The sequence below is a fragment of the Globicephala melas genome, chromosome 5 (assembly GCF_963455315.2).
Source record: "Globicephala melas chromosome 5, mGloMel1.2, whole genome shotgun sequence".
In the NCBI taxonomy this organism is placed as follows: Eukaryota; Metazoa; Chordata; class Mammalia; order Artiodactyla; family Delphinidae; genus Globicephala; species Globicephala melas.
Genome location: NC_083318.1, coordinates 26,926,051 through 26,939,632, shown reverse-complemented (window position 1 = coordinate 26,939,632; position 13,582 = coordinate 26,926,051). Strand labels below are relative to the sequence as shown.

The following is a 13,582-nucleotide window of genomic DNA, read 5'->3' as shown; positions in this document are numbered from 1 at the left end:
GTGTATTTCAAACACTCCTTTTTTAAAAGGTACATGAAGGTAAATTCTTCTGGATGAAGAAAATTATTTTATAAGTAGCAAAACAACTGTTTTGTAAGGATGGGTTTCTGGTCCAAAGGATATGTATATCCATTTATATATCATCAGGTGTTGAAAACCCAAGTGAACTCTGTGAAAAACGTATGGAGTGTTTTGAGGAAGAGCAGACTCAGGTAGAAGAGGAGTGAAAGGCAGGACTGTAAAGTGGGATTCAACAATATGACCAGCGAGGAAGACAGCAATCCCCAAAACAGGGAGTGAAAGTCTTGAAAAAAGCACTAAGATTTTGTTTGCATAGTTTCTGTTACTTACTAGTAGGTAATTAATGTTACCTACTCTGCCTTATAGTTTATGCTATTGTGTGTCATTGGAGCTATTTTTTTTTTAATTGTGGCTTTTCTGTTTGCATTTCTTCTGTAAGAGCCCAAAAGGTCATTACCATTATTTTGAAAGTATTAAAAGTATGAAAGAAAAGCTTTGGAGGCAAAACTATGTCCATCAAATCGAAAACTTTGAAACTCTCATTATAATGCCCTTTGATGCTTTGTAGCTTCTTGGACATTTAGATTTTAAGTGCCCACGTAAGCCAGAGTTGAATAAGGCTACAAATCCACGTTCCAGTGATTTTATAATATCCCAGTTCCCTAACCTGGGAGTTGCTACAGAGCCCTTGTACCTGGCTCTTCTCTCAGCATTTGCATAGAGCTGTATCTCATTTGTATTTCCATCTTTTTTTCAATGAATACGGTATTGGTATATAAATAATATATCTCAGTTGAAAGTCACTTCTGATTTCCTTCTTTATATTTCACGTTATCCATTCCTTCTCTGTGCTAAAGTATCTATTCTGTTGCAGCCGCACCTCTCCATGTCTTGATCGTGACAACAGCAGGTGAACTTCTGCATAATTCTTTCTCTGAACATGTTGCCTCTTCCTCTCCTCCTTTTGTCATTTCCTTCTGCATATACCCTGCCTCAGGATGCTTTAGTGTGACCATACCTAGCCAGAGAGAGAGAGAGAGAGAGAGAGAGAGAGAGAGAGAGAGAGAGAATGATGTATTTTATTCATATCATGGCCATATGGTATAGAGAAAGTGGGTATTTCTTATTTTATTGGAAATTAGGTAGGGTTGTACCAAAATGAATGTAGACCTAAAGTGAGAGCCTGTCTTGGTCATGGGTCTCCATATCTTAGCTTCTTTTGTGAGAACAAGTGCTACATAGAGCTGAAAAATGCTATTCTAGCAATTATGCAAATTGGTTGAGCTATTTTCAAGTTATAGTAAAGGTTGTGATTTTAAGTGTCACTTAGCAGAGGTTTTTTTTTTTTTTTAACTATATTCTAGGTGAACCAAGGGCTGAAAGTTTATTAATAGTGCATTTGCTTGCTAGTACTACTTTAAATGCAGCCTTTTGATATTTTACAAATTGTGCTGTAGAATGATTCCAGTGTTCTAAAGACATCCATTATTCTATTTCATTTTAATAAAGTTATTTTTAAAGGTTCTTATCAAACTGCTGATTATTATGTTTTATTTTACAGTCATCCATCATGATACTAAAGATTGTCTACAAATAAAACCGTTTCAATTTTGAAAAATGTACATCCATTCTTTTACTTTTTTCTGAAATACACACTAAATATTATGTTTCTATACATGAACATAGTGAGTGATAAATATTTTGGTGATTTTAACAAGTTTGAGGCACTTTTTTCAAAGCCGTTTTTCATCAGTTTTTCAGTTCATGGAATTTCAAAGATTGGGAAGGAATTAAGGAAATTATAGAGGAGAAAGAGCTCATGATACGGTTTTCTCATAGTGCCCCAGAAATCAGATTTAAGGCCCTCTTGCTATGTATATGTGGATCACTGAAGCACCCTGATGACATTTTTTCCCCTATTTTCAATCAATAACTAACTTCAAATGCTGCAGTGTCCTCCCCGTCCCCACCCCATGGTCCTGGATGAATTAAAAGTCAACCTAAGGATTCATAACTTTTGGGGTGGAGGATATAGTCCTCAAAAGTGCAGAATCATTGTTTTCTGCTGCCTCCTCTGAAGCATGTACCTGTCTAGCTAATCAACTACATATTCCTAGGCAAGTCATCTGCATAATAATGGTGGATTGCTTTGGCTTTTATTCCTTTTAAATTGTGATAACATCGTATCTCACAATTTAGAAAACTTCAATAAGGGTTTCTAATTTGCATGATTGTTGAATTTCATTTGGAGAGTAAGATATACAGTTAAAACCGAGATGTTACGTGATGTTTTTTGTCTGTACAGTCTGAAGTCAATGTTTAGTGCAGTATGTGTATACATTTTCTGCAAAACTGCTCCTTGACTGTTTTAACCATACAGCAAAAATAGTGTATATTTCTTGCAGGAGTAGCAGTTTATTTTCCAATTAGGAATGCTTCCAGAACATCTGAAATGGAATATTCCAATAGGTTGTCTAACCTAGTTAGAATTTTAACACCAGAAGGCCACCTTAGAGTTTAAGAATTTAATGTCTCTCATGTTATGGATGAGAAAACTGAAACCGAAAGATGTTACGTGCCTTGCCCGAGGTTACAGCAATAATTCAAGACAGGGATGGATCTCTTGGTAGATCAGAGTTGTATCCAGGAAACAGCATGGTACTTGCTGCATTATCTTGTGCTCTGTGATAATAGTATTTTTATATCTTCTTTGAATAGTACAGTTCATAAACCAATGAAAACTCCATATTAAACTGCTTTAGCAAAGTTCCGGGTTCATTGTAGGTATTTAATAAACGTTAGTTTCTCTGTTTATTTTTTAGGTATTATATTATACTATAATTTTTAAGACATATAAAACCATATGGTGCCAGGAAAGGAAAATGATGGGAACAAGCATTTATTGAATTCTATATGCTTTACCCATACATGATTTAATCCTCACTCTGCCCTTAAGTGGTGGTATGATTATCCTTCATTGACAGATGAGGCTTTAGTCAGTGCTCACAAACAGTGGAGCTTAGCTTTAATCCATATACGATACCTCTGTGCATACTTAATTACATGTTTTTACTTCAACTCCTTTCATCTCCAACTGTTTATAGGCATTATCTTGTCCCATTTTTAATCTGGACATATGAGAAAATCATATTTACTTAATCAAACCTAGTATGTGAACTGATTCATATAATGACTCCCTCCTTTCCAACCTTTCACTTTTTCCTATGGTACCAAAAAAAGTAAATGGTCTTTTATAATCTGCTTTTAGCTTTTTGAAATTTTTTTTTAATTTTTATAAATTTATTTCATTTATTTATTTTTGGCCGCTTTGGGTCTTCGTTGCTGCACAAGGGCTTTCTCTAGTTGTGGCGAGCGGGGGCTACTCTTTGTAGTGGTGCATGGGCTTCTCATTGTGGTGGCTTCTCTTGTTGAGGAGCACGAGCTCTAGGCGCGCGGGCTTCCGTAATTGTGGCACGCGGGCTCAGTAGTTGTGGCTCGCAGGCTCTGGAGTGCAGGCTCAGTAGTTGTGGCGCATGGGCTTAGTTGCTCCACGGCACGTGGGGTCTTCCAAGACCAGGGCTCAAACCCATGTCCCCTGCATTGGCAGGCAGATTCTTAACCACTGTACCACCAGGGATGTCCCTTGAAATTGTTTTATACATCACAAAATAACTATCCACTAATTCTACTTCCTATCCAAATAGTGACACCTTTTGATTCTGATTTTTTAAATGAAAATGCTCAAATGCTAACCTAATTTTATATTACAAACTATTGGGATTAATGATTAGCATGTTGACTTTTATCTAAAAGATTTTTCATCAGCACTAGATATAATCTTGAATCATTATTTCTCTTATTCCCTCTTATTTGAAGAAAAGACTTCTTTTGGTATAGAGTTCTACATAGTCAGCTTTTTAATTGGTTTATTCTGCAGTTACATTATTTGAGTCTGATTGGCTTAGGGTATTTTCTTGCTAAATTTGTAAACATTTTTATTAATTTTTACTATCAGTATTTAGCTCTTTCATGACTTCCAATGCTTTTCTTTCTTGATATCCTTCTGATTTACTTTCCTCTCCATCTCCCTCCCTCCCTCCCCACCCCTTTCTTTGTCTCTTTCTTTCTCTCTCTGTCTCTCTTGCCAAATAATTCCCTCAGTAGAGCTTGTTGCTTTTTGTTACTCTGTTGCATTTCCTTTAGTTATTTGATAAAGACACAAAAACTTGTTTTCATTGGAAATTTAATTTTTCTTTTCTCTGAATTATTCACATGGGCACCTAAATTTTTCCAATTTACTTTGTGTTCCAGTGCAGTACTTAAATATAATTTTCCAGATCTGTGATGACACCGAGACACATATAGTTAAACTTATCTACTTGCAGCTCTGGTCTTTAAGTTCTTTTATTTTCAAATCTTTGGTCTTTCTTCATCCTCTATCAAGGGAAATAAATATATTGGGTCTCTCATTTTGGAGCAGTAAAATACCTATAGAGGAATATTTAACATTGAGGTCGGTCCTTCTCAACTGTTTTGCTATTTTATGAGCTGAAATATCTGAGTGTAGTAATTTGAATGAGGTCTGACTGGATTGTTTGTCCAGGGACCAGAGAATTAAATAACCTTCTATTTTAGGCTTCTTCTCAATAAGAAATAAATATATACAGCTTCTCACAACTTACCATTTTCACTCTTCCATTCATTCACTGTTCAACAATTATTTATTAACTACCTACTATGTGCTCTATTTACATTGTGCTAGGCACTGAGGGGACACAGGAAGAAATATGGAGAACAAGGTCACTGTCATTGTGGCACTGATATGGCTTCTATATATGGTTTAATTCATTTCTCGTTGATTAGGAAAGTAAGTGATTCTGAGTAAGTGAAACCATCATGTGACATTTGGGGCTTAGACTGTGAGCATCTCGGCAGCAGCAACTACGTCTTTACTTTCTGTATTCTCACTTGGTTCCTAGCAGGGCACCTAGTACTTACTAGGAGGGTAACAAATTGTTGCATGAAAAGGGGCGTGGAAATTATGGAGTAAATGAGAACAAAAGAGAATTTTAAAAAGATCAGTCAGGGCTTCCCTGGTGGCGCAGTGGTTGAGAGTCCGCCTGCCGATGCAGAGGATACGGGTTCGTGCCCCGGTCCGGGAAGATCCCACATGCCGGGGAGCGGCTGGGCCCATGAGCCATGGCCGCTGAGCCTGTGCTCCGCAATGGGAGAGGCCACAACAGTGAGAGGCCTGCGTACCGCCAAAAAAAAAAAAATCAGCCAATGACACAAAATCAGAGAAAGTAATCAAACATATAGTTACTTTAACATTGTTACAGCCAAGAACATAGCTACTTCAGTTCATTCCTTAGAGCAGCGGTCTCTAATGTTTTGGGCACCAGGGACCAGTTTCATGGAAGACAGTTTTTCCACAGACAGTGGTCAGGGGGATGGTTTGGGGATGATTCAAGTGCATTACATTTATTGTGCCCTTTATTTCTATTATTATTACATTGTAATATATAATGAAATAATTATACAACTCACCATAATGCTGACAGGAGGTGAAGCTCAGGCAGTAATGCGACCGATGGGGGGCGGGTGTAAATACAGATGAAGCTTCACTTATTTGCCTGCCACTCACCTCCTGCTGTGCGGCCTGGTTCCTAACAAGCCATGGACAGATACCTGTTCCTGGCCCGGGGGTTGGGGCCCCCTGCTTTATCCTGCACCTCTAGAAGATGTTCTAAATGGAGATGTTATGTAGGCCCTAAGCCATCACTGGAATAAACATAGTGGAAATGTAACAGCATGCAACATGAATTGGGAAATTCCCTAAATGCCTTCACATGGTACAAATAGTATTGAAGATTGATAATATCAAGTAGATGTATTATATATAGTTCCTTACTGGTTTGAGTCCCTGTTCTTCACCAGTGCTGCTAGTATTCAAAAGATGAAACAAAATCAGAGAAAGTAGAGAAAGTCAGAAATGTAGCAATGAGTTTGGAACAGCACTGGTTGAAACTTAAGTCACTTTTTTCTAGTTTTTATAAAAATCAACATAAATATCATAGTCAAAAGAAAATAGTAAAATGGAAAAGAAACCTTTATAGTCATCTAGAAGTGTTACCAGTTCTCTCATTCTTTTGAGCAATAGTGCATTTTAAAAGGCAAATAGAAAATAATTTTTTAAGAATTCCTACTTAGTGGGCGGCCTGGCGGCCTGGCGGTGGGCAGGGCGCAAGGGCCGAGGCTGTGGTTTTGTCCCAGGCTCACCTGGCTGAGGGTCGTGAGAAGGCCCAGAGGCGAACTTGACGAGGAGCCCCGCAGCCCGCGCCCCGGTGAAGATCAACCCAGCTACAGCCGGCCAGGAGCCGGCTCTCTGTGAAAATGGCAGGACCAGAGCTGCTGCTCGACTCCAACATCTGCCTCTGGGTGGTCCTGCCTATCGTTATCATCACCTTCTTCATGGGCATGATTTGCCACTACATGTCCATCCTGCTGCAGAGTGACAAGAAGCTCACCCAGGAGCAAGTCTCTGACAGTCAAGTCCTAATTCGAAGCAGAGTCCTCAGGGAAAATGGAAAAAAATTCCCAAACAATCTTTCCTGACACGAAAATATTACTTCAACAGCCCAGAGGATGGGTTTTTTCAAAAAACTAAAAGGAAGGTTGTGCCTCCTTCTCTTATGACTGATCCCACTATGCTCACCAACATGATGAAAGGCAATGTCACAAATGTCCTCCCTCTGATTCTTACTGGTGGATGGATCAACATGGCATTTTCAGGCTTTGTCATAACCAAGGTCCTGATTCCACAGACCCTCTGTTTTAAGCCTATGCTACAGCAAGAAATTGAACTACTCACATTAGATGCCTCCTGGGTGAGTTCTGCATCCTGGTATTTCCTCAATGTCTTTGAACTTTGGAGCATTTACTCTGTGATTTTGGGCCAAGATAATGCTGCTGTCCAGTCACGGCTAATGCAGGAACAGATGACTGGAGCAGCCATGGCCATGCTCGCAGACATCAATAGAGCTTTTAAGACAGAGTGGGAGGCTTTGGAGCTGACGGACCACCAGTGGGCACTAGATGGTGTCAGAAAGGAGCTCATGGCCAAAGACCTCCACTTCGAAGGCATGTTCAGAAAGGAATTACAGACTTCTATGTTTTTGAAGACGAAGCAGGGTTTAGCTGTGTCAGGAACTCGGAGTAGCGCTTAACCTTGTAACTTTTGTTTTGAGCTAGAGCCTCTCGGAATAAAAAGTGGGATGCATGAGCCAGTGGGTGTGCAGCAAGGATTGTTCTTGTCTGAGCCGGGTTCCCCTTTATGTTTGAAACCAGAGGAAACATTAGGAGTGTGTGCTGGGTGACTTGCCCAGAAACAGCTCTTTTTGAAATATTTTAAATTTTCCTTCTGGTGACTCTAGTAATAAAAGTAAGAGAGGGGGGGGGAACTCAAGCTAGTGATAATATATAAAACTTAGCAAAAATTCAGAAATTTCAAAAAAAGTGTTGTCAGTTAAACCTAATTATTATGTACAGTCATTCTGAATTCTAAACCACAGTAAACTCCTGTTTTCTTGGGATCCAAAAACAAAAAACAGCCTACTTAAACGCTAGTAATAAGAAAAGCAGCCAACATTTTCTCATTGTGATTTGATAAAGACCAGAAATATCCACACTTCAGGATTTAACTGTTGGTTATACTCCCCAGTTTGTGCCACATACTAAAAACTTAGAGGACTGGGTATGAATTGGTAGGTCTAGACCGGCTCCTGCACGTGGGAAGAAGTGTGTCGCCTCTTCTCATGGTCTCATCCTGCACGACCTGCTTCAGACAGGCAGTCTGGGCTCCTTCACATCCATTTGTATTACTAGCAACAGGGTTTCTGTTTAATAGCATGCTTAATGAGTTGTGTTCTGCTATAAAGAGGACGCTAAGGTATTCTTCCTTCACTTATCTAAAAATAACATAAATGTATTGTGTTTCTACCCCATAACTTACTTTGATGAAATATCTTTGAAATGTTTTACATGTTGTCATGGATGCAATGTCTAGGTGTGATGAATCTGGTATAGTTCTGTGCTGGTTAAGCTATCAGTAGATCCATAATACACCTGTATGGTGCTTTCCTCTTTCTGTTTTGGTATAAAAAGCTTGCAAATGCAAGGAGAATTGGGAAAGACAGTAATGTTATTTGTGTAAGGGTGTGCACACTGTGTGTGTCTTTGTGTCTATGTGTATGACCATCAGATTGCCTGGTTTAATTTTTGCTCCTTGACAAAGTGCGTGCTTCCAAGGCTTTAATGAGTGTTACACTAACATAGTGAGAAGAACTTAAACTAAGCTGCAGAAACAGCCCAAAGGAAACAACTTCAAAGTTCAGACAAACCCTTTCTCTTGGTACACTTAAAATAAACAAACCAAGTCACCTTGGATCATTATTCCCCTATTTACAAGTAATTAGCTTGGCAAAAAAAGGAGCAAAAATAATAGATGCCTTTACATTTCTAAATTACTACCTATGACTTTCCATATTCAATTTATTATAATTTGGGGAAAATCATGATGCACAGGTATCCTCCATTAGAATGAGCCCAGGTTTTCCCACTTCAAAACCCAGAATAGAGGGTATTTATAATCTTTGTTTCCTATCTACCCCTTCAGTTAGAATGGTATAGCAGGGCTTCCCTGGTGGCACAGTGGTTGAGAGTCCGCCTGCTGATGCAGGGGACACAGGTTCGTGCCCCGGTCCGGGAAGATCCCACGTGCCACGGAGCGGCTGGGCCCGTGAGCCATGGCCGCTGAGCCTGCGCGTCCGGAGCCTGTGCTCCACGACGGGAAAGGCTCGCAAAAAAAAAAAAAAAAAAAAAAAAGGTATAGCAGAGAGATTTCTACGTAAGAAGTGAAAAAGTGCATTTTAACCAGTAAATTAGTTCTATCCAAAACATTTGATTACTTTGCTTTTCCTCTTTTTTATTTTTAGAATGTAATGAGTTAAAAACCTGCATCCTGGGTAAGACGATGTTGGAGCAGGATGCATGTACATGGGTTTGATCTTGGGAGAAAGCCTGTGAATTTTTTTGTCATAGAATTATACTAAAATGATCTGGACAAGATGTAATTTTTAAAAGTCAAGTTGAGTTTACTTAGAAAAGCTGCAATTTAGTCTTTCCCCTCTGCTCTATCCTTATATTATTTCAAAATATGGATTTTTCAGGACACACATAGAAGGAAGCAAAAGTATTTGCATTGATAACAAAGGAAACTAATCAATATTTTTTACATAATTTCATTATACTTTCTAAGTCAATTGGATATATTTTTAATTTACAATTTATATTTAATATTGCCATTATCAAAAAAATTAGAACTCTTCTTTAGCTACAGATCAAAAATACAAAAATTAAAACAACAACCAAATTAAAATAAAGGCATTGGTATAAAGTAAAATAACTTTTAAGGGCAATTTTTGGCCACCATGCATATAAATAAAAAAGAGATGTTTTAAGAACAGAGCATTATGGAAAAAAAATAACTTGACAAAGCTTGTTCATCTGCCATTGATATTTCTAAACACATCTAACCTTCTATTTTAATTTTTAGTTTCCTGGTTAGTTTTATGGTGGACGCCCGAGGTGGTGCTATGCGAGGATGCAGACACAATGGGCTCCGCATCATCATTCCGCCTCGGAAATGTACTGCCCCAACACGAGTCACCTGCCGACTGGTCAAACGCCATAGACTGGCGACAATGCCTCCAATGGTGGAAGGAGAAGGCCTGGCCAGTCGCCTGATTGAAGTCGGACCTTCGGGTGCTCAGTTCCTTGGGTAAGGGTTTCTGATAAACCTCCCACTTAGTCACCGATGAGCTTGTGTCCTCCACATGAAATCACTAGGATGGAATGGAAAAAGGTACGTCAAAACATTTTGAAAGAAGATTGGCCCCTATGAAATTTTTTTAAGAATTGGAAGTAATGCCTCAATGCTTGACTCCACTTAAATGCCTCTTATTTTAAGGCATTAATGGATTAAACATTCAGGTTAACTGTTATTTACTCTTTCTCTTTGAATGTGATAGTAGGTGCTAGACTCCCAATATGAATAATCATGTTTTGGTCGATGGTAGGTATTTTTTTAATCTGAGATTTAAGTGGTGAAGTCATAGAAGAAAAAAATACAGTTGGCCCTTGAACAATGCAGGGGTTAGAGGTGCTGACCCTCCACACAGTCAAAACTTTGCATACACCTTAGAGTCGGCCTGTGTGGTCCTCTAATATTTACTATTGAAAAAAATCAGGGCATAAGTGGACCTGCCTAGTCATTCAAGGGTCAACTGTACTAGTCTATTCCAAATGTAAAGTCTTGTATAGTTACAAAACAGAATCCTTATCTTCACTTTGGAGAGCAGTGTTCTTTATAGAACATCCAAAAATTTAGTCTATGTGATTTGTCTTTTCTGTTGTCAGAATTGCTACCTTGAGTCTTATAATTATACTGGCATTTTATTTAGGCATAGTGTTCATTAAGAGGACCAAATCAAGAATAACTTTCGCCATGCTCATTGTAGCAATTTTGAGCAGAAATAAACATTTCTTCTGTTTGTTTGTATGGCTGCTTATATTAAGTGGTATCTCAGTATGCCAAGAAGTGAGTAGCTACTGCTGAAAACTGACAAAACAATGAAGTTTTGGAGGGGGACAAGTTTCAAAATATTTTGAAACAAATCAATTGTATTTAAGTCTTGTCATTTCAACTCTTTGTGCTCAAGAACTGGGAGAAAATCCTATGAATCGTGGACTCTTGCTTTGCCAGTGTCATACTGGGGAGAGGATTTCTTGCTTTAGAACTCAGGAAATGTTCTAAAGCCTTGTAATTTGGAGCAAACTGTTAACAGGTTGCTCCAAATTACGTTCACACGTGAAAAGGGGTGTGTCTGTATTTCCCAATTATGGAAACCACCCCCCATGTCCTATCAGACAGACCAGCGATTTAGAAGGAGCCTGTGAAGTTCTGGGTTGCATCAGAAGATACCATTATGGTTGGAGTAATTCCCCAGTGGTTCCTTTCATTCTGTATGTACCAAGTCCTTTCCCCTCCCTCCTGTGCAGGTAGTTGTAGGCTTTTGAATACTCGTCACATCTGTTGAGGAATATCCATGAAAACTTCTGGCCTCGCTATGGAGTCAGAGTTTTTACTGTATCCCCAACAGCTCTGTCTTTCCAGTGGAGCATATTTTTTTTCTTTTTTGGCTCATGCCCTGGCAGTGAACCTAAGTAGGGACAGATCTGACCCCCATGCTCCCTCCTTCCACACGCCTCCATTGTACACTCTGGGTCTCTGTTCTTGCTCTTTGTGACCAATGGAGGGGGCAGAACCAAATGCAGTGTGAAACCAAACTTCACCCTGTTCATCAGCTGGTGACGCTGGGGTTCTGTGGAAAACAACACCTGAAGCTTACTTATGTTCTTTCTTTCACTGCTGCTTTGGATGTACTCAGTAAACTTCACCTGCCAACGGCTCCTCCCCCACTTAATGAGGGAGAAAGTTTGGTCAGCCGCATCCTTCAGCTGGGGCCTCCTGGAACCAAATTCCTTGGGTAGGAGTGACTTAAAACAAATTGATGGCTGCTGGCCCCCATTCTTCTCCTTCTTCTGCAATATGATTTCTCTTTTTGTCATTGTGCCCATGACATGTCCCTCTCTATGATTTAAATTCTGTATAACCTATCTTTAGTGGACCATTTCTGACCCTTGTGGTATGTGACTTTTATTTTCGAGTGATGTTTTTCTATCTTTTTCCTTAAAGTGCTGTGACCTTCATTTTCGTTTAAAGCATGAGATCTGCCTAGTTGTACTATGTGCTAGTTATGATGTGACTATGATAAATCTGGAGTCTGTATCAAAGCAACCTGGACTGAAAAATCAAAAGCCTCTCTAAATTTTGAGAGTGACCTAAAAAGCAGCAGGGAAGTGCATGTTCTGGGTCCTGAATATAATAGGCATTGGACACAAATTGGGCTGCCTGCTGAGGTGCTCAATTAGGGCCACACTGTGTACACATGCCTATTGTTTTCTTGAATGGAGAAAATATAAGGAAAAAAAAATCCCATGAGTGCATGTCTTTCTAGTTACCAAGTAGTTGACTTTTCTGACATCTCCTCATTTACAACACATCAAATTACACAGCGTATGAGCCATTTTCCCTCTTAAACCATTTTGTCATTTTGTACCTTGTAGAAAACATTTTAAGTGATTGACACACCTCATAGATATGCATGTACATTTCTTTTGGTTAAATGTGTTATCCTTACATTTATCAAAGGAGAAGTTCCAGAATGCCACATGCACTCACAGAGAAATAGCATTGGCTTAAGGTAACAGCGTGGCCCTGAGGATTGGTACCCCTGAGGTGAAGTGCTAGCTACCGCGGGACCATTTGCTAGCCTCAGGGCTTCAGAGGATGGCCCACTAGGTCCCTGTCCCCAGAAAGAGAAGAATTCCAGGTCACTTTGCAACAGACAGAGTCAAGGTGCTTGTCTCGATATTGGTTAGCTCCTGTCCACACTGAATGTTCTGCCTTACTGTGTCAGGCCTGTGATCGTGGAGATCCCTCATTTTGCCGCCCTTCGAGGAAAAGAGAGGGAACTGGTTGTCCTGCGCAGTGAGAATGGGGACAGCTGGAAAGAGCATTACTGCGAATACACTGAAGATGAACTGAATGAAATCCTTAATGGCATGGATGAAGGTACGTCATATTAAATGTTTTAAAAGAACTCTGAAGCGAAAGCATGATAATGATGCGTTTCTTTATGTCCTACGGGCGTGTGTGTGTGTGTGTGTGTGTGTTGCCTAATCCAGCTTGGGTCTGCTCGCCCTTGCACAGTAAAGCCAATCTACTGATCCCGGGTTGTGGTGAAGGAAAGTGCAGTGTTTATTGCAGGTACCAAACAAGGAGTCTGGGTCTTTTGAGCATTAGCTGCCCAGACCCCTCATTTGGCACCTGCAGTAAACGCCACAATTTCCTTCACCACAACCTGGTGTCAGTAGATTGGCTCTACCGCACAAGGGTAAGCAGACCCAAGTTTGGTTTAGTAACAAATGTGTCCCTTTGTTATTTTACCACAGCAAGTATTCTGGTATGTTCCAATGGTGATGCGTTGGAGTATACAATATATTTATCTAGTCTTACTTTTGTTACATTTGGGAAAATAAAATCGTTAATAGTAAATATCTCATTTTAATAAAGAGATACAGCCCATCTCTATCTTTAGTGTAAACTTTTCTAAAACGTGAGATAGAATAGATATTTTCGTTTCATAACAAAACGACTGATACTGGATAATAAATCCATGATTTTAAAAAATGCCTAACTTGAACGTTTAGATATTTAAGACACTGATAAAAAGTGTTAAGCTTTTCTGTAGGAAAACCTACATATAACCATAACTACCGCATTATAAGATAATATAAATTTTAACTTTCTATTAAGGAGATAGGAAAATTAAGTTCAGTCACACTTTATATATAGTTTGAACAGGGAGTTCGTTAGGGT

The 13,582-nt window shown here is 39.3% G+C and overlaps 1 protein-coding gene and 1 pseudogene across 50 annotated transcripts in view; both read left to right on the top strand.

Moving 5' to 3' along the window:
• Positions 1-13,582, top strand: part of ANK2 (ankyrin 2) — a 690,343-nt gene that overhangs the window by 630,305 nt on the left and 46,456 nt on the right. For 25 of the 50 annotated variants that reach the window (XM_060299088.1, XM_060299047.2, XM_060299051.2 and 22 more), the window contains 4 exons: positions 896-931; positions 9,635-9,859; positions 11,529-11,627; positions 12,621-12,775. In XM_060299088.1, the coding sequence (XP_060155071.1) occupies positions 896-931; positions 9,635-9,859; positions 11,529-11,627; positions 12,621-12,775 (515 nt within the window). The remainder of the gene's footprint in view (positions 1-895; positions 932-9,634; positions 9,860-11,528; positions 11,628-12,620; positions 12,776-13,582) is intronic. The other 25 variants (XM_060299057.2, XM_060299080.2, XM_060299081.2 and 22 more) reach the window with 3 other exon arrangements.
• LOC115857083 (ER membrane protein complex subunit 3 pseudogene) lies at positions 6,415-7,247 on the top strand (annotated as a pseudogene).